This window comes from Falco punctatus (genome assembly GCF_963210335.1).
Source record: "Falco punctatus genome assembly, chromosome: 8".
Classification (NCBI taxonomy): Eukaryota; Metazoa; Chordata; class Aves; order Falconiformes; family Falconidae; genus Falco; species Falco punctatus.
In genome coordinates, this window is record NC_137588.1 from 58,932,529 (window position 1) to 58,954,387 (window position 21,859).

The 21,859-nt window shown below is 45.5% G+C and overlaps 1 protein-coding gene across 2 annotated transcripts; it reads right to left on the reverse strand.

The window, feature by feature from the left end:
• Positions 1–407: 407 nt before the first annotated feature.
• On the reverse strand, positions 408–21,603 carry HMGXB3 (HMG-box containing 3). Of its 2 annotated transcripts, none has more exons than XM_080399437.1 (20): positions 21,315–21,603; positions 20,514–20,661; positions 19,929–20,103; positions 18,920–19,477; positions 18,185–18,283; positions 16,543–16,674; positions 14,085–14,497; positions 13,554–13,729; positions 13,164–13,261; positions 12,521–12,619; positions 11,809–11,958; positions 9,259–9,560; positions 7,682–7,809; positions 6,713–6,844; positions 6,261–6,445; positions 5,435–5,654; positions 4,215–4,348; positions 3,693–3,809; positions 3,058–3,267; positions 408–2,463 (listed from the first exon to the last, which is right to left on the reverse strand). In XM_080399437.1, exons 1-20 carry the CDS (start codon positions 21,421–21,423, stop codon positions 1,993–1,995), a joined length of 4,056 nt encoding a protein of 1,351 aa, XP_080255563.1. In that variant the 5' UTR covers positions 21,424–21,603; the 3' UTR covers positions 408–1,992. The 2 variants fall into 2 exon arrangements, with proteins under 2 accessions (XP_080255563.1, XP_080255564.1); XM_080399438.1 differs by lacking the exon at positions 21,315–21,603 and adding an exon at positions 21,051–21,295.
• Positions 21,604–21,859: the final 256 nt, after the last annotated feature.

Below are 21,859 nucleotides of genomic sequence, written 5' to 3' on the forward strand. Positions count from 1 at the left end.
AATGGCTTTGATGCAGCTGAAGCCCCAGCCCAGGCTACTGAACACACTCTGAAGAGAAGTTATGTCACCTGCTGCAGCCTCTCTCCTATCAAAGTCACCTCAAGAGCTGCCCTGTGCAGGGAAATGCAGCGCAAGAGCACACAGACCTTGGAGCTGACCATCTGCAGAAGCTACTTCATTGCCACTTACTGAACTATACTTTAGCTATATTTAGCAGGATAACTTTGACATCCAAGCAATTTTTTGAACTCCTCCCTCTCAGAACACCTTGCTTCTAAGAATACCAGGCCTTTCCCCACTGCATGGCAGTGCAGACTGGAATCCTGGTATACATGCACACACTGTTTGTGCCCTTTCCTGCTACAGTCCTCCAGATCTTGTACACAAAAAAACCAAGTCAACTTGGCCACAGTTTCACCCCAAAAATTGGAGATAATTTATTAAACTTTATCACTGACTGAAAAAAGTCACTAATGTCTCTTATAATAAGTTAATGTTCTTAACAGAAAAACCCCAAGCCATGATTACTGCATTTGCTCAGACTTAATACATTTACTTTAAAAGTATGGTACTCAATAGGTTCCCCTTCACAGAAGGGAGTTTTCAACCACACCACAAGCCTCTGAATCTTCCCCACTGCTCACTCAGACAAAACAAACTCCCTGGACGGTGACTTGGCAGGCTAGCATCCTGCTTCCCGCCTCTGCAGGTCACAGCAAACATCCGTCCACCTTCATCACCAGCAACGCCAGAAGGGAGCTGGCAGCAGCTGCGGCCCAAGGCGTTCTTCCGCTGTGCTGTGGGGGCAGAGGTCTCAGCCCACCTCCTTTCAAGGAGCTGATAAAGCAACCTGGGCAGCACGAGACTTCTTTACCCCACACAGCACTGTGTGGACACAGGCAAGGCAGATAGGACATCTGACAGAGTGCTGAAATTGCACATGTGGATACAGCTCTCCCAGCACCTCCTCTGAGGATGGAACACCACACCCTGCTCACTCTGGTGACACTGCATTCGTTTTTCCTTGAACCCACAGACAGCCTTTATGATTCTGTTCTAAGGGCAGGACAACAGAAATGCAAGTCCTTGAACAGAATGAAGCTGCTTAAAAAAAAGAAGCATCCAGGAGGACAGCACAGAAGTTTTCAGCGTCCTTCCCCTTTCCACAGCCCCCACCTTACGCAGTGGTCATACAGCCCTCCATCGAGCTTGGTTCGCCTGAGGCTCACCCAGTCAGTTCTTACCTTAACACACAGAACACACTTCACTCACTGCATGTTTCAGCTTCTAAATTATTAGTGCTTATGTGAAGGGACAGACAATTGTAGAAACTTTCTGCAGCTGAAGCATCCATGATCCTGGACCCAGGAGTGCAGTCTCCACGGAGGTTCCCCAGATACAGCTTGTTAAAGCTGCATGGCTCCTCCTCCTCCTCCTCCTCAACTAAAGGCTCCTTGCAGCCAATGCATACAAGACCTCTGCAAGATTTCCAAGCAGGAGTCAGTGTCCTAGACTAATCTGTTCAGAACGTTTTTGGGGAAATATTAGCTTTCTGCCTTTTGTGCCTCCTCCCACATCCCCAGCCCTACCACCAATACGCACAAAGAAGTCAGCAAGCAAGACTCAGAATTAAAAAACCTGTGTACTTGACCATGCATATTCCCCGTCTACCAGCAGTGCCTCTCCCTTCTCCACTCACCAGTTATAGGGAGGGCAACATTTCACACCGTTGAACAGCGGGTCTGTCGCCCACCCCGGGAGGCAGCTGCCACCTTCACCAAGGCGGGTGACAGACCCATGCTCACAGCAGCCATCATGACACTACGGAAGCACACAGCTCTTTGGTCATTAATAGCAGTCAAAGCCACCAGCATCACATCTCCAACCTGTAAAAATAAACTCTTAAGCCAGATAGCTGCCCAAACCTTGCAGAAGCTGGCCCAGCCCACCCATCCACACAACCAGAGACAAACCAACAAGATGTTTTGTTACTCAGCAACCTCTATCATCCTCCTGCTTCCCCTCTTCATCCTCCTCAGTTTCCGTCTTAATCTGAGCCACTCCGAGCCGGTACAGAGCATCACGAATTACCACCTCCCCAGGCTGGCAGCTCTGTACAATCTCCTGGATCTGCCGATTCACAATTTCCCTGCTGGTGAGGAAGTCAATGAGACGGTTGTAGAGGTAATAGTGCGTGGCATTGTCGAAGGTGATGGGCCTTTGGCGGATGTTGCTAGTTTTGCTGTCATTGATAGCAGCAATGATGGCGCTGTAAGGCTCCAGCTCTCGGCACAGGGAGATGCAGTGATGCCGAGCTGTTGGATCTTGGTGGCTGTTCTGCTCCAAACCCATGTGAACAATCCGGCGTGCTGATGACTTGGTGATTGGGTGCTGAACAGAGTGCTCTGCCACAGTCATGTCTACGCTGTAGTGCTGGTCTAGCAGTTCAGGGCAGGACACATACTGGGAGAGAGAGAGAGAGAGAGAGACCAGGTAGAACGAGAAGCAACTTTCCCACAACTAAGACGATGATGACAAAATTACTGCTTGGCTGAACTCCAGCCAGCACTGCGACACACGACAGAGGGAGGGCTAACTGGCTCAGGCTTCCCCTAAATGTCACAAAGGTGGTGCTGTACACTCCCTCCTCACTTGTATGCCCCCAGAGATAATCCCAAGGCACTACAACCCTCTTCCTCTCCCATTTCTCAAATAATAGCTGCAGTTTGAGAGAATTGAGCTGCTGTGTCAAAAGAAGCAACACACTCCAAAGTTCACGATTTGAACTGTTACAATGCACCTCCAGCACAGCTCTTCCTATTACAGAGCATGAACCTAACACAATACCCCAAGCAACATGCAAAGCTTTCCACTATGCTCAGAAGCTACACACTGGCAAAGCTGTGAATCAGGAGACGCTTAGTAGGTCAAATTATCTTGAGGCACAATGCATGTTACATATAATTTTTTTAAAAAATATTTACTTATTTTAAATCTCACTTGAAACTTTTCCATATCGGACAGGCATAGCAGAGTGCAAAGGTGGGCACAACTTACTGTTGGAGGATCCATGGGGTCAGAGAAGCAGCCCTGGTTTTTCCCCCACATCTGGGAAGTCAGGCCAGGACAGCAGATGTCTGCACACAGTGCCACTGAAGAGGCTGTATCAACAACATACACTGGAGGCCAGTGACGTGAGGAAACCAACAAGTCCACGTGATCCCGGGCATTTTCTGCTCTTACTATGTACTTTGAGCCACACACAACCTGGAAAGAAAAGGATTAAGACCAAACATTACAGTAACACTGAAAGCTTATGGAAAAAAAATTCAGTCTTAAAAAAGAAAACATCAAGCTTCCTTTCAGGTATTCCAGACAATGCAGTAACCACACAGCTACGTTCTCTAAAGATACTCTGTTTCCTCCTCATACACGTTCACATTATCTCGTTCAGGTAGAGGTGATTTTCAACTCCACCTCAGCAGCAACATCAAAACTGGGCTTCAGATCACTAGTCAGTCTTGAAATCTCCTGCAGGACCACTCATACTCCAAGCCCCCAAGGCAGTGTGTTTCATTCCCAAGGCTCAGAGAGGCCCACTCCACTGCTTCGATTTAATGAGGGAGTTCCACACTGGGAAGTCAGGTAATAGTCAATAGCAAGGTAAGACTGTTGACTCCACCTGTCCTTACCTGGTGTGGACAAACTTTGTAGATCTTCCCTCCCGTGTGATGAGTAGAGGCTGGTGTGATGCTTGTCCCATTCTGTACAAACTCGTAGAGAGCCAGGAGGGAGTAGCAGAGCTCATCCTAGAAAAGACAGGCCCAGAGAAAGTCTGTATGTGGCTAAAAGTAACGGACTCCTCCAGAGAGGGAGAATGCTGCAGGCAAGGTCACCTAAATCCTAATTTGCACTTCATCCAATAACTTCCTAATCTCACACTCAGCACCATGAGGATGACAAGCAATTACACGATGCTGAGCCTGTGACAAGGTAATTACAGGCTTCCTTTCTTCTAGCCCACAAAGGTTCAATTTATTTCACCATGTGTAAGTTACCCTACAATCTGCAGGCACTCACTTCATAACCACCCCTACCCTTAGTGTAGTCAGATGAGAAGTTCATTATCTAGGATGGCAAGTGTGAACGAGGGAAAGTCAGGGAGGAACAGCTCCACTCCTGCGGGCCTTGTATGTGGGCAAACAAGCCATTACCTTTGTATCTGAAGCCTTCCAGGGGATGCCACACTGTGTTAGAAAGCCCTGCAGCTCTTCCTCACTGTAAGAGCTGATCAGCTCAAGCCTGAAGATTTCTTCCTGAAGGAGCCTCACCAAGGCACTCCCATTACCTGCAAAGGCAGGAAACAAGTCTCAGCACTCATTCTCAGGAAGGGAAGTCACCAAAATATTTCTTTCTGAAAACTACAGAAGCAGAGACTGCACAACCAACTGTTGGCAAGAGAAAGCCACGAACAGTCCTATTTCACAAGTGCGTCACAGCCCACACTTCTCCGCAGCCCTCTGCTAGTGAGGTCACCAGACTGAACCCAGCAGAGCTGGAGACTCCATGAGCACTTAACTTGTCTGCCCTGTTGTTTGTAACCTTCAAGTGACTGGTTGGACTGACATGAGGATAAACAAGTGACAGAAGAGCACAGAGCAATGTGACTGCAGCCTCCCGACTGCAGCTCCAGGCTTACCCTTCACATCTCCTCCCTGGTTCTTTCTCTGGAGCTCCGCTTCCACAAAAGCCCCTGTAGCCCTTCTGCAGTTCAGCTCATCAATAACTGCAGCCCTGTCTGCAAAGCCAACTCATACACTCGTTCAGCTTGCAAAGCCAGTTTCCCTTCTTATACCTCATACCCGAACTGTCAAGGGAACCAGGTGCTACCTAAATTTAGCTCTCTCATATCTGAGCTTATTCATCTCATGGTTTCTTGTTACATGCAGTCAGTGCTCTGGATATACTGAATGGTGACAACAGAACTAGCACATCCATCTCCTACTCTTTTGACAAGTTCTGCAAGAACTTAACCACCCTTTTTTGAGATCGTGGTACTGAGATACCAAGCACTGTCTGCAGCTTTCACAGTCCAAGTATCAGTCTAATACGAAACAAATACTGGCTGGCATTCAAGTTGTGCATGCGTCCTTCTGCAATCAGACCATATCTCATTTGGGGTGCAGTGCTCTCATGTCCCCCATGTCTCAAATGCATCAGAGCACACCAGTGCATTCAAGCTTCACTGGGCAGGCCAAAGCTCAAGCTATAAGTATCCTGAGAACAGCTGAACTCACACCAGTGTTCTTGCCCTCTCTCAGCAAATTCAAGAGTCACACAACGATCAATTCTCAACTCTAAACATCACACTAAAAGACTGAAGTCTCCACCACATAAAGTACTCTCCCTTAATAAGCACAACCTCAGCAGTTACCTGGCACTGGCTGCGCATCCAGGTTCTTGTCCTTCTCAGTATTGATCACCATAGCTCCTCTCATCAGTGGAGGGAAGAAAGGAGCAACAATAGAGGCATCAAACTTTGTGATGGGAATGCTAGAAGGAAAAGCCACCTGCTCAATCACCTCTGTCTCCATTGTGGACCAGAAGTCTTCCGCATTCACTTCAGTCGATGGCAAGAATTCTGGCCAAGTAAACTAGAAAAAGCAAGAAACACACTGGTCAAATACAAGTAACTGTAATTCATTTGCCAGTTCCGTGTCAGCCTCTCTCAAGGCATGAGGACTACTACCCAGGGGAGCGCTCAGCTCAAATATAACAAGATGGCTTCAGGCTCCTAAAGTTCCCCACAATCACTTTTCATTGAGTGAGAGTCAAAACCATTTATTTGACATAAAAGACAGATATGCTGCATACTACTAGTAGGACTTTTTCCCTCGTTAGAGAAGACAGCACCTCAAGGAAACTGCTGCTGGGGAAAAAAAAAAAAAAAGAAAGCTTTTGTGTCAAGGCAAGATGGCCAAGTTTAGCAACTTTCATTCCAGGTCCCAGCTGTCAGAGGCTGCTGGACAAAAGCTGTGGTCCAGGGACAGAGTTTCTTGTTTTCCCCAAATCATATATCAACACCTCTAAGAGGAAGTTCAGGCATCACCACTCCAGCCACATCCTCTTGCCAGGCATCAGCAGAAAACTGCTCACAGAGGTCTCGTGTAATTACCGTGCATTATGAAGATCAGAGTCAGCAAAAGTCATTATGATCTGCTTTGAACACTAACAGGATGTGAAGCCTGTGAAAAGCCTACCTCTGTATTTTTCAGTGCCAGGACATTTTCCACATTCCTCTGGGCTATTTCCACCTTGGGGGTTATGCCACAGATTCCACAGATCATATCATTGTAATCCCGAACTGTTAGGCATTCAAAGGCCCAGTAGCCATTGCACAGCAGTTCCTGGAGCTGAACCTGCTCATCAGGACTCAGGCTTTTTTCTGAAAAGTAAACATGCCACTGTTAGAACTTTCACTTCCTAAAGACAGTGGAGGTAGTAGAACTCTTATATGCAGAGTAAAATCAAACCTGTCCTCCAGGGGATCATTACGAAGAACTGGTCACAGAGGTACTGTTGGGTTTAGGAAGTGATTTAACAGAAACATACCACACTACAATAGGTGAGGTTTGCCTTTTTATAACCTAACAATCAGCAGGTCACAGTTTTGCGGAAGTGTCATGGTAAAAAAACAAGAAGGACAACCCACCAGTTTGCTCCTGAACAGAGTCAAGAATATTGCCAACAGCCACTCTGGGATCCTCTCCAAGTTTAATGTGGTTTCGGATTGCAAACAGAAGATCCAAGCTCACTAGCAGCTTGTTACCCACGTTGAAAAGGCCTGCAGTTAAAACAAGACTGTTATTATCTGTAGGGTTCCAGATCTTCCTCACAAAGAAATATATTCCTTACTGATAGGCAACATACTCACACAAGCATGGTTCAGAGGATTACGGAAACATGTGAGTAGTGCTTCTGGGACTGTTCCCTCTGCACATCAGCAAGATGAGCTCCTTTCACAGACTTGCCTTTACATTTAAAAAGCTACAAGGAACAGCAGCCAATCCATCTCCTCAGCTCCACGCTGCCTTGCAGGAGGCCCACAGTGACTGCCACTCACATCTCACCAGTCAACACTGAGAAACACCACTCTGCAGAGGTGTCTCTGACTACGCTCTCAGGGGCTGCCTTGCAGAACTCAACGTTTACCACTTACACAGAGGGGATCTACACCAGTGAAGCAAAGCACAGTCTTCCTCAACAAAATATTCACACATCTTTTTCCTCACAAATACAGATTTACTTGCAGAAGCAGCAGAAGAATAGTGCAAGTCAAAAATAATTCACAACTAATACACTTGGGAAGGGAATAGGCTCTTCTGTGCAAAGACAATGACCTGATACAGCCCCAAGGCTTCTGAAGGGTTTAGACCAGGGGTCCTCAAAATTTGTAACCAAGGGGCCGGCGCGCGGATGAAGTGGCAGGCAGTCATCTGCGGCTGCTTGGTTTCCCCCCCCAACCCCCGTCGGGGGGGGAGGGGGGGGGGGAGGGTTCTGTAAATACCAAGGGCCAGATTGAGGACCCTGGAGGGCTGTATCCGGCCCGCAGGCTGTAGTTTGAGGACCCCTGGTTTAGACTGTACTCATGCCTTACGTTGGTATGCTTACATTTTCCTACCTGTGTAAATATCAGTGAAGCTATGGAGAGCCAGGCACTGCAGGTTCAAGCACACTTTGACCTGAGCTGTAACCACCTGTAATTTATTAGCTGTCAGCAGCCAGCACTCCTGAGGACCAGCAAGGGAACTGTAACAGACAAAAGACAACTGAGAGAGCCAAGCCAACAGGTTTTTCAGTCCAGTCCTGCAGTAACTTAAAAAGTTCTAGTTGAATTGAGCTCATTAGTATGTCAGTGAAAGCCAGTTCACATCATTTCACAGCAGAGAAAAAAAACCCTTTACATTTTAAAATGGATTCCACCGGCAAAGTCAGGTCACTGCTCACATTCTTTTAACAGCACTACAGTATCTCTCCAGCTCCACACACTGGGTGCACAGTATTTGAACGGTGGAGAAAATCTATGGTCCCAGCTGCTCTGCTGCTGCCCTATTGCTGTAGGACAACAAATGGTGACTAGTCACACATTCTACCTGACAGCCTGTCCCTGCACACACAAAGATTCAGAAAGGTCTGCTCCTCTACAGTACAGCCGCCGAGGAAGAAGTTCAGACAAGAAAATGCTAGTTGTGCCCTAGTGGCAGAAATATAGCCGTCCACCTGAGAAAATAGGAATCAGAGTCAAAGCTAGCTCCCTCCCACTGGCAGGGGTTTAATTAGAGCCTACGCAGGCACACATGGGAGTCCCACACACAGAGCATTGCAAAGCAGCCCAGCACAGAAGCAAGGATTTACAATGTGCAGGTTGGTAAGTCACAAGTGACAGACAGGATGCAAGACAGCGCTGTTCTGCAAAAATTACTGAGTATAAAAAGTACCTCTGTCGGAAAAATCTCAATTAGTACTAGCCTGACCAAAACAAACATCCATAATTGGTATCAAGAAAATCTTTATCATTGAAGAAAGAAACACAACACAAAACTTCCCAACATTTTGCTGTGAGAAACATTTTAGCTTATGCTTTCAGCAACAGGAGGATGTCTGGCAAACCCAGTGAGAAGATATCCTACAGGCTTTTATAAAAGTCTAATTAAGGTAATCTAGCCTATACAGTGGTAGTTTCTGAAAGTCCTTCAGGTTTCAATTTGGATATTTGTTCCAAAATAGGATTCACTCAAGCCCACACTAAGCCATGAAAAGAACGAAAACACTATAAGCATCCACACAGGAAATATTCAGATCAGGAAGAGAGAAAAAAGGGAGATCACATAATGCACATTTACAATCCCACAAGTTTGCCTCTGTCAGCCTCAAAACATCAGAATGGAAAACAAAGAAGGGATGACTAATGAAAAGACTCTGTTTCAAGAAAAAAAAAATTATTAGACTTAGCAGTCACTCTTTGATCAAGCTCTCCTGCTAACAGAAATGGTAACTATGACAAACTACACTGCACAGGAGAAACAGAATCAGCTTACTGCTAAGCAGCTAAACCCTTTTCACACACATGTAGCTTATTCATTGTCACTTACACCAGCTTCAGCACTGACGCTAAAGCAAATATTATTTCAGGCACGCTGCTAACATAGAATACCAGCACGAGGTTGAAAGAGTCACAAGTCTAAAACAGAATCTTACTTCTGTCCCCCTTTGAACAATGGGCTGTTACAGAGGAGGCACTGCGCAGATGGAGACTCATAGTAGTTTGACCAGGAGGTCTGCTCTATGGTGACTGTCTCCTCACTCACGTTGGACAGGATGAGACGCGAGCTGTTGAGTTCATGGATGAGCGTGAAGACCTCAGCCAGTTCCGATTCGTTCTCTGGGATCTGCATTACCTTGCGCAGCAGCTGCAGGGTGGATTGACGCTGGATCTCTTTCTGGGATGGGGTTAGGGGCTCGCTGGTGTTCAGCACATCAGACTGACCCGGAGTGACCTCCTAGAAAGCAAGTAGAACACTCACATACTCAACTAGGCAAGCATGGGGATGAATTATTGAGAAGCCCAAAGTCATAAAAGGCAGCAGAAACACAGTAACATATGTACCCAGCAGATTTGACTTCTACTCCACTGATCAATCCTTGACTCCAGACAGTAGCATCAAGCCTAAGTTACTTCACCAAAAATACTTTATTACAGCCCAGCCTTTCAGGAACTCCTATTATAGTGCTAGACCATCACAGATTTGCCATTAAACTGGACTGTTAGCGCAGGGACTGAAGTTCAACAAGGTGAGGACAACCACCAACAGGAACATAAACACCTCAATAATCCTGGAAAACATCACTGCCTTTTCTCCACAGGTTATCAGGCACATTCTCTCGTATAACATGATCAGCCAGCCATGGCAGCCTGCACACCTCTCCAGAAGCTACAGGAAACAAGCACTAAATGAGAACTAGGTGCTGTGATATACAGAGTACACTAATAAATTAGAATTGATCAGCTATAGTCCTTTGACACCCCCTGCCCCAACACATAGGCGATCAAGTGTCATGGTTTAACCTGGCAGGTAGCTAAACACCACACAACCACTCCCTCACATACCTCTCACCATGGGATAGGACAGAGAATCTCAAAAAGAAAAAAAAAGTAAAATTCATGAGTTGAGATAAAGACAGTTTAATTGAAAAGGAAGGAAAAGAATACTAACAATAAAAGAATTAGAATATATAAAACAAATAATGAGCAATACAATTGCTCACCACCAGCTGACCGATGCCTAACCAATTCCTGAGCAGAAACCCCCAGCCAGCTTTTCCCCTAGTTTATACACCGAGCATGACATCATATGGTATGGAGTATCCCTTTGGCCAGTTTGGGTCAGCTGTCCTCTCTGTGTCTCCTCCCAACTTCTTGTGCCCCCCAGCCTTCTTGCTGGCAGGGCAGTAATAAGAAGCTGAAGACTTCTTGACCGTTACTTAGCATGCTGATGTTTTAGTTGTTGCTATCAACATTATTCTCATCCTAAATCCAAAACACAGCGCTACACCAGCTACTGGGAAGAAAATTAACTCTATCCCAGCCAAAGCCAGGACATCAAGACAAAACACACAAGCACAGGAGAGCCAAAGTCTAGGCGGCTCAGAAGAATAGCAAGAATGCAAACAGGCTTATCTGTTTAATCACTTAAACTCTTCTGCCAATATTTCAACCTGTTTTTCTGTCTAGTCTAACAGCGAGATAAACGATCGGTCCAAAGCCCAGAGAAAACATTGAACTGTGTGATAGGAATGTTAAACACATCTAGAACCAGAAAATAAGAAAAAACTAAATGAGGAAGAGACAAGCCACATGCCTCTCAAAATGCAAGCTGAGCCAAGCATGCTGCTGTTCCTTACACAGCTGCTTACGTGTACTTCACACAGGCTGTTTCAGTTTGTTTGTTGTTTTTTTTTTAAAAAAAAACACTACACAAAGTTATGTTCTTCAAAATAAAACAGAGCAAGTGGAAGAGTCATATTACCACACAGACTGAAACGCAGTCTGCCTGTATGCTGAGTGGCCATTTCAGCTAAGGACAGGACAACTCTTTTTTTTTTTTTTTTTTTTAATTTCACAAACAAAACAATTCCATATGAGAAAAGCTAACCTTTGAAACTTCAAATGCAAAAAAGAAAACCCAAACAAATGAAACCCAGAAGTCTGTATTTACATCCATGCAGATCACCAGATAACTGAAAAACATCTTTCTACAACAGAAAAAAAATACATCCAGAAATAAATTCAGGCTGGAAGTAGAGCTGCACTACAAACTCCTAAAAATAGGAAGCTCTAATTAAGATGCACTAACTTAATTGACATTAGCTACAACCTGGTCACAAAGCAGAGCACATTGGAAGCTTCCTTGATGAAGTCTGAAGGTCAAGAAAGCTGACACAACAAATGTGTCTTCAGGGGTGATCTCCCCAGTATGCACCGCCACGCCGTAAGCATTTTTAAGCTACACAGACATCCAGTGGTAGAACTGAGCGCACTCAGTCTCATCCTCAGCCTGAAGCACCATTGTTGCAGCAGTTGGAATAGCACAAACATCAACACAAGTATCTTCAATAGGACACTACTCTGTTAGGAAAGCTTACCATGATGAAAAAAGATTATGTTCCCATGGGCATTTGCAAACTAAGGTCCCTCCCTGCCAATCCCCACAATAGCCATTTGATAAAACAAACTATTCCGAACCTTACCAGGGATTTTGCTGTTTTCTCAGTTCTATCTTTGGCAAGATTGTATCCGCAGCTTGGACAGATTCGTGGCTTGTGTCTGTTTGTATACACGTAACTACAAGAGGGGTTCTTGCATTTCCCTCTGCCACGTGATGTTGCCAATCCCAAATCCTGAATGACACAGAAAAAAAATACCGTTTGCTGACCCTGACTTTCAGATGTCTTAGACTTCTCATGGTCAGACACAATCTTAAAGGTCCTTTCCAATCTAAATGATTCTATGCCAACAAGATTCTAGAAAAGTCTGCTTGAATATCACATGTTTTTTCACCACTTTGTAACACCTTGTTTAAAGGTCAAATAGCAGGCGCTGTCACTTTGCACAGAGCACTTTAACTAGCACTCGAACATTTTGGGGCCACCTCCAGAGACCACAAACACACATTAAATTCATTCAGAAACCACTGATCATCCCCACTGAACTCAAGAGGGGATGGAGATTATACTAAGACATGGAAGAAAAAAACCTAGTTCTTAACAAGGCCCCAGACATGACTGCAACACAGTACGGTCACCCTGGATTAGGTCAACAGGTGACATACAAAGTACAGATCATCTCACATTTAATACGAGATACATTTCTGCAAGTCAGTAAAACAGAAGTCACAGAACAGTCTCATCCCAGACATGACACTCCCTACCGTGTAAATCAGAGCAACTGCAAGATTCTCACCAAAGTTACGGTGCAGCTGTACTTGTAGGAAGGGAATATGTCTGGTTTGACCTCCACTACTTTCACCTGAGATGCCCTGCTGGTCAAAGCACTGTGGAGCTAGAGATTGAAAGCAGAAAAAGCAACACCCATAAGACACCTACTACTAAATATACACATCCTGTAAGCCTGTAAGCAATAACTATTAGCAATCCCCACCCCCAAATCAATTAATGTTCATTTAATATTAGAGGACTACAACACACTGTTTTGCATACTAAGGCATTACAATTCAAACAGAAGCATTTCAGCACCTTGGCATACTCAGTCATATTTCACAGGTGAAAGACTCAGTACTGCACCTCAGGTTATCAAAACACTAGTAGATCCTCAGAACATCCTCTGGAAGTAGCTGAGGGGTTCTCAAAGCAGCCAGCAGAAAGGTTGTCCAACAGCACCTCTCAGTTCAGTTCCTACACTCACCCATCTAGCATTCATGCTACTTCTGAGCCGTATCACACAAACTGTCAGTCACAGATTTTATCACCATAAAGCTGCTACATTTTAATGTTCTATTTCTCACTACTCAGGTCATATCCCTCATCCTGTGGGGAAAAAAACACCCAGGAAAATAATATACATTTGAAGAACAAACCATAGGTACCTTTCGCTCCTCTGCACTTGGTGGCTGCAGAATTGACTGGCCCAATTGTTTCAGCGTACTGGGCTTCAAGCCTGATGTTCTCACAGGGGAATGCTTGTCTTGAAGAAGGAAAGGGATGCAGCAAGTTAGGAGAAAACAGGTCCTGTTTCGTCCTGACATCTTTGGTAAATGCCACCGTAGTCATGTGAGATTTTTTTTTCTCTGAACTTGAGATGACCCAAGTAAGTGTTTCATGGGCCATTTACTCTCAGTTAGAGAGCAAGAAGAGTTTTTTTCTTAGCATAGGCCACTGTCCCCCTCCAGACATAACCTATTACTTGACAGAGACCACTTCAACATAGCGAGGAAAGACAACCGCTCCCAAACCCTACCAGAGAATACTGCTTTTACCGGTATTCGCAAAGGCCTGTCTGTTGCTGGGCTGCTCAGTGCTGGCTTCTCTCCCCACGCCGGCTGGTGCGGGCAGAATGGCTCGCATGGGTCTCGCTGCAGCCAGCAAGGAGGGCTTGGGTCTTGGTTTACTCTTTACTTCTTGTCCTTTGTGTGCGGCAGCTGGAGCATCGATTCTGAAAGACAAGAGCTACAATTGGAAAAATATTCCATCGATTCCCCCTCAGTTTCAATTTTCTTCTCTTCCCCAAACTGTGCTTTATTAGCACAATAATCACAGCTATTACAGTAGAAAGATGAAAAAGTGCTAAAGATACATCTGCCCTGTGACTACAAATTAATTGTCACTTAAAAAAAATTAGCTCTGATGGACAAAATCTCAAAGGAACAATCCTGAACTGGCACAAAACAGACAGCAAACAGAACAGGTCTTACTGGAAGCACTGCCAACAGCCTTCAATTTCTTGGATTAGCCTCATCAGCACACAACAGACATCATACACTCCCCCAACATATGGAAAACTGACTCACCCCATTGGTTTTTTCGCAGAGGCATTTGGACTCAGCATCTCGGAAGATGGTGGGATCCCCAGCCCTACGCTCTCTTTTTCTGCCTGCTCTGAAGAACAGTCTCCTAGCCGTTGGCTTTCTTGACCCAGCATCACTCCAACAGCACTCCGTTTGTCTTCAGCAGGCACATTGTTCGCAAGAATGTGAGCCTCAGAGATGATCACTTCCTCCCACTCCATCTCCTGCATTTGCCCTCCAACAGGCACAGCATTCAGCAGCTGGCTGACAGCTTCAGAGCTTTCCAAGGCCGACTTGGAGGTACTCTCACTAACAGCTGCTGGTTCTGTAAATGCTGACTGTTGACCTCTTTTAGCTGCTGGAGTTTTAAGAGAGGTGCCTGAATTTGGCTCAGATTTGCTTTTTGGTTGCTTTTCCTGGAAACAAAGAGATAGTCACATTTCAGAGCTTTAGGCTTTCACAGATAAGTAAGCTCCCTTCACATATGCCAGGTTTGCCATGGCCTATTTAATGCTGGATCAAAACAGCAAAATTCTAAGTATTTAAGCAATGAATTGTACAAGAGCAGGAAGACATCATCTCCTACTACAGCAAAGTCCCTGTTAACGTTTTATCTAGCCTCCTGGCCCTTCATGTATTATTTTTAGACACTGTTTACTTTGAAGAATCAGTCTTTCTCAAACTCCCTCAAGTACCGTCGTTAGCATCAACTCAAACTCACCCACTACCCTCTGTAACAAGGACCCACCTCCTACACTCCCCTTGCATAGCTTCAGCTCTCTCACACCGTCTGTTCTTCCACACTATTCAGGAACCAAAGGGAGCTAGATAGAGAACTTGCAACTTTTGGATACATGCATTCAGAAAAACATGCCCTTGGCAAGTCAGGAAACAGAGGATTACTCAGGAAGGCTTTTTGGCTTTAAGAAAAGTGTTACCTTCAAGACTAAGGCTACAGAAGGCATGAATTGAGGTCAATAAAAGCATGATGCAACACTGGATTGGTAACATGCAAGAAGGTATCAGAAATGGAACCAAGAGTTTCTGGCACAATAAACACATTAATTCTAAGCTCTCTATAGAGTTCAATCTCAGAAGGATAATCTAGACTTTTAAAAACAGACATAACGAAGTCCCTTCCTTTCTACAAAACAGGAAGGTATGTATATATTTAGTTTCGGTTCTACTGATGTTATTACTGGTTAAAATAAAACTGCTGGTGCATGTTTTTCCCAAGGCATGACACCATAAAAACCAGTGGAACTGTTTATGCAAATGTGTTCCCAGAAGAGCAGAAGAAAATGGGAAGACAGAAAGAAAACTCCTCTAAAACCTTTCAGTTCTAATTAACGTAGGATTTAACAGGAGCAGGCATGCCATACGCTGGTAGAAACACGTTTTTGCAGTTAGCCATCTACCTACTTCAGCAGGTTTACAGAACAAAAACTAAGACACCATCATCACTATTTGTATCCTACCACGCAGAAAAGCCAGCCATCAGCTCAGACACTACAGAGTTTGTAAACTGCCTGAAAAAGTTCTTGCCCCTAAACATTTAATGGATCTAGACCCAGAACTAAGGAGGTTCAGAACAAATTCACATAAAGCCACTGAATGTCAGTGCAAATTTTCATATTGAAAACATCCTTTAACTTGTGCTTGAGAAGCTGTTTCAGACAAATGTAATAAACACACAGCTGTTCAGAGCAGATTGATTACCATGACATTGCCAAGGTCTAAGGAACGACTGTTTTTTGCTGTATACAACTAGTAAAAATGCCAATAACTTAAGCAAAATAGGTATTGTGTGGAGAAAGACTTTTCCACACAAACAAATTTCACAACTCCACCAACAGCTGGGAATTTCCTTACAGTCAAAGGTCACAACATAATGAATGATCAGACACATGGCCATGAGCCAACAACACTTCACCTTCTACTAGATCAACTTCATTACCTAGCTCCCAAAGGATCACACACCTACTATAGTTGAGAATTATTCCTTCTTTCTGCTGAAAAACCAATGTTGAAAGACCACAGGAAATCTCCATTTGTAGAAGAACTTCAAACAGATAAATTACCACAAAACAAATAGTTCAACCAAGTTCCTGAGCTTAGGTAGAGCTGCAGCAGGAAGAACAGCCTCCCAGCCACAGGAACTACAATGCAGTCAGAGTGTATCCTCTCAATGACAGAGAGTTACTGAATGCAGCCCCATCTGTTCTGACACCGTTGCAAGTGACATCTTTACCCAAGGTGTGGTGATTTCAGGTCTGTCTCACCTTGGTCAAGTGTCCTCTTCAATGGTACTTGCCCCAGCACAAGCACTGGAACCTAAGTGCAGGGATCAGTTCTGGTATATCTGACCTCCTGTTCCAAATCTACAGGTCTAGAAATATCACAGGCATTCACAGAAACAGCACTTTTTGTCTGAAAATTGGGGAAGGAAAGGCAACTTTACCTTTGGGATCCATTTCCCTCCCAGGAAGTTCCCACACGTTGGACATTTTGGTGGCTTATGCCTGGTGACGTAAGTGAAGGAACAGCCGGGATTGGTGCAATTTCCATGTCCCCTGCGAGTATAGGTGGTTGTCTGAAACAAAAGTTGTCAAGAATTTTCCTACAGAACTGAAAAAACCACAAAGCTAGGCTCATTGTTCCCTCTTTCCTTACAAGCACAAGTGTTATTCAGCAAATCATCAGCCTTCCACTATGATTCCTTTTACTGATCAGCCCACACACACCTGGATCACCGTGAGTAAGCACCATAACTACTCTAGAGTCTCAATGCTCAGTCTATACAAATCTCCAGTGTCACCAGAATTCAGATCAAATTGCAGAGTGCAGATGAACAATGCATATAACCTACTGGAGAGGCTAACCTCGCATTTACAGTGCTAGAACAGTTCTCTTATTCATAAGTCATAATAAGATGGTATAAAAATGATTCAAACAGTAGCCCACAGTGAGGCAAGATGTGATTAATAGACTCATGTCAACAGGGTGACAAGACTTGAAGACAAGCACTCATGAAGTAGAAACAATTTTCATCCGCAATTTGTCATTGTATGCAGTGGTCAAGTACTCCCCAGTGCTTTATTGTAACTTGCAGCATCACCAGGCACTATTTACAAAGACAGCTAAAGCAGAATCTGTCATCTTTGTCAGGACAACCACACCAACAAATTGAGGTTTTGTCAGCACAACACCTCTCAATATTCTGTACTCACTCCCAAGGGAGCTGTTGTGCCATAAGTCCCTAACTAGGTACATTTTCTTCTGAAAATGCAAGTGCTCCTCTCAAAAAAATGAGACAATTTCAGTTAGGTGCTTCTCAGGAACAAAAACCTGAGATATTTCCATTCTCCCCAAGATACCTGGAAGAATATCACACTATCTGCCACTATAAATATCTGAAGTGTCTCACCGGCTAGAAGCACAGAAGATTTGGAAAACAGGATTTGATGCTAGCTTACACAACACAAGGAGCTGCAGTGCTGACTGTACAATGAAGTCCTACAGTGACTACAGAAATACAGGCGGATGGAGTGGTTAGATTAGAGAAATAATATTGTTCTTCCTCATGCAACGGGCGGCAAAACTTTTTATGTGGGTTCTCAAAACATTAGGTCAGTAGTCCTGTCACGTGGCCAAAGCAACAGCCATTCGTAAGACTCGGGAGCTCATGTTTTCCTGTCATAAGAGCAGATTCTTGCCCATGAAAGGATGGACTCTGGCATTTTATGAGACAAACAGCATCCAAGTAGAGGACATACATGGCTACACAGACCCTGAAAAGAGCAACATGGAAACTGCTACTGGCCAGATGTGCTGCAATAGCATTATTTACTCTATCTGCTTCCAAGAACTCCTTGAGGAAGGTGGCAGCAGAAACAGGCTCCAGTAAGACACTCTAGGAAGTCAGAGACCCCATTAGCACACACAAGGCATAACACCAGGGACAAGAAATTTACAGGAGGACTCCAAATTGGATTATCTTTAAGAACTGAACCATGATTAAACCCTTCCTACTGTAGCACCTTTAAGACAAACCTACGGTAGTATAGTCATGCCTTTCTATCACAGAAGACTGGATTTCTTACCAATTTAATTGATGCTGGGTTCTCCACAACAGAATGAGCTGGCAAAGGTAACATAATAAACTGCGTAGCAGGTGCAGAGGAACTACTCTCTTCAGTATCCTAAATGAAGACAAAGGGAAAATACTTGCAGAAAACAAGAGACATTATGACCTGTGTCCCACCCTCTCATGAACACTGCTATTGAAGACAATGTCTTAAGGACTGATGAGACCAGAAAACAGGAAAGAGCAGTGATCATTTCAAAAGCAATGGCCTTACCAGGTCTACTCTGGAAACAACCAAACTGTTCACAGCTTGAAATTGTAAACAGCAGATCCGATTCTTTACAGAGTAGTTTTCTATAATCAATCCCTAACAGCTCAACTTAAAAGGACTGCCTTCTACCTCTCTGCAACTGAGAAGACAGCCATCAGGAACACAGAGGTAACATTTTCTCCTCCTCAAAATTTTGCAGTCCAACAGCAGAACCCACCTCAAGTATTGTTATAAGAAACAATTAAAAAACCTCAAGCAGTCATCTTACAACACAAGCAATATCAGCATATGGCAGAGTGCACCTGCAAGCAGACACTGTAATCACAGAGTTACAAAAGTTGCTGTTTCCCTCACCACTGAGCGTAAGCACACTGGGCAACAGAGGATCTACTGCAGCCATCAAGGATCTTAAGCAAAATATGTTAAACAGGACTCAGGTGAGACTCTGGAAGGAGCCCAAGTCTCACTAGAAAAACTTACCCTCACCACAGTCACCACAGACACACCGTCTGAAACCTGAGGACGGGCCACAGCAATGCTCCCGTTGGAGACATCTGTGGAGCCACTGACTAGAGTCTCTTCAATAACTACCCGAGCTGCCTGATAGGGTTGCCCTTCTATTTCCAAAGAAGCCTCATCCAAGAGGATATCTCCAGCCACTTTCTCTGTCACCGGCCCAACATAGTGAGAGAGAACCTCTGACGCAACCGCTTCTTCCACAGCATCTGGCTGACCAAAGGAAGCAGTCTCTTCTGCTAGTCCTTCGATGGCGATGCATTGCTCAGAAATGCCAACATGGCTCGAGTCCACAGGAAGGACGTTTTGCACAGCATCACGGGAGACATTTGTGATGTTAGTGGAAGCTGTTAAACCTTCGGGTGCTGCCTGACCCTGTGTCACGCACCGTTCCAGTGACTGCCTGCTCCTGTCTTCTTGAAGAGTGGTTTTGGGAATAATTATATAATCTGAGCGAGGAAGAATCTTACGGAAACCTGGAATGTCTGGAACTACTGCAGTTCGAGTGGACACCTTGGAGTTCTGTTGGCAAAATCAGAGTATGGAATAAATGAATATGAGAAAAGGAACAGATTCAGTTCTCAGTCGTACTATTTTAGTGCCCAAAGTTCAAACAGTTTCCTGACACAGTCTGCTGGGAATTTCTCCACCTGACAGAGCCTGTAGAATCCCTCCCAGCCCTGGTTTTACACTTTACCATCAATCAAACTTTACCACCCTGATGAAATGGCACAAAAATAACTACCATTCCCATCAGCAGGTACTAGACATATCGATCTTGAATTTCAAAACATTATCCCTTGACTGAACAAAAACAAGGGGCAGTGGCCTTGCACACTGCTTCTTTGTAGGCTGTTGTAAGCAGAAATACAAACTGGAATCTGCAGTTAAACGATTCTCCCACACACAGTGCTGCGTAAGCAGTTAAATGCCTCTCTTCACATGGCAAAGAACTGCCAGAAAGATGACTTACTGGATCCAATCCCTCTTTCTCTAGCTTGGCTTTCTCCAAGTAATAGCTTTTTTCAGCCACGCTGAGCAACCTCCAGCTCTCACTGATCTTTTTGTTGATTTCAGATTGAGGGAGATGTGGGAGCTCTTGCTGTACTTTCAAGTAAATATCATAATAGTAGAGGAGGTAAGCAGATCTGAAACAACCACAAAACAGAATATTAACTCCATTCTACATAAACTCCTTTGGACAAAGAAACCCACAATGTTAATGTTCATCTCAAGGTCAGACGACAAGCACATTACATCCAGTTCTACTTCTAAATGAATTTTTTAATCAAATGAAAACGAAGATACTGAGGAGAACCTCTGAAGCAAACAAAAAGAACCTAAGGTAAATTATTCTGGAGGATACAAACTCCAGCACTGGTAGTACCTGTAGAAACAAGGATGTCAGAGTCCCAAAAGGTCAAATTAATGTTTTGTATATCTGATGTTTTACATCATGGAGTATTCCAAGTGTACTGCAAAGCTCAGTCTCATCAGAAACAAGGAAAACTGCTCCCATACCCTACACAGGAGCTAAATGAAGACAGAAGGAACTTACCTAGGCTTTTTGGCTTTTTCTCCATGATCACCAGTACTTTTATATTTCTTTTTCTTCTTAGATGGCACTGGTGATGCGTAAGTGTAAGTGCCTTCTATTTCCTCCATTACCACAGTTACTTCAGTGCCATCATATGGAGCCTCCATTGCTAAAAATACATATTTTATGTTACACACTTGCCAAGTTATACATTTCTCCCAGCAAAAATGGCTCTTAATCACCTTTGTAAACCAACAGCATCATTGGCATGTAAGTTTGACTTTAATTAACCAATATAATTACATGTTAGCTATTTATCTATTTTCAGACAAAACCATCTTTATTACTATGATCTCAATACTGTCAGCTCGGTGCAAACATGCTGCATCTGCACGCAAAAGCTGCCATTCCCCAGGAACCTCTCAGATAAGTTTGGTAACCCAGAACAAGCCTTACGCCCAGCAAGCAGGTGTCCAGCTACAAGGTATCACAGCCACACTCACAAAAGCAAGGCCAGAGGCTGAATAAACACGGAAACCTCATAATCCTCTTACTTACCACATCTCTGGGGCTCCTCGCTTAGCGCCCGGGGTGCTGGGCGGCAGAGAGCACACCAGACGCCTCAGTAGATAAAGAACAACACTACCTGTGCTCGCGGGAGGCCCACGCACGACCCGCACCTCGGCCCAATCAGCGTCTAACCCCAGGCAAGCCAAAGCCCGTTAAACCGAGGTCCTGTCCCCTCCACAGCGCCCGAGGTGAAGCGGGGCGGCAGGGCCGCCTCCGGCCCAGATGAACCTGCCCCCCGCCCCCCCCCCTCACCGGGCAGCACCGGGGATGAGCGGCCGGACAGGCAGCGAGCTGCGGTCACGTCCCAGCCGGGGCGCAGCGGCGCGGAGGAGGCAGCGCCGGAGCTCCGGGCCAGCTGCATAGAGGAGAGCGGGCGGGCGGGTTAGGCGGGGCGGGCCGCCCCGGCATGCTGGGCCGGCTGCCAGACCGGGCCCGGGCCGCGCGTCAGGGGCGGGACAGCACCGGGCCCCTCGCTTCGGCGGCCGCTCGCCACCGCCGGAAGTGCTGCCCGCAACAGCATCCGGGTCACGGCGTGACGGCCGAGGGGGCGGGGCCGGGACGGGTTGGGCGGGGCCGGGACGGGTTGGGCGGGAGCAGCGCGCGGCCGCCCCGGGCGGGTTGGCGGGAGCGGCGGCGTGCGCTCCCTCTTCCTGCCGATTCTCCTCAGGACGGCGCGCGGCCCTTCTTCCCGCCGATTCTCCTCAGGGCGGCGCGCGCGGCCGGGCACCGCGCGTTTAGAAAGGTCCCGGGCCGCTGTTAGCGAGGACTGCGCTCCGCAGGGCAGCATCGTGTCCCTG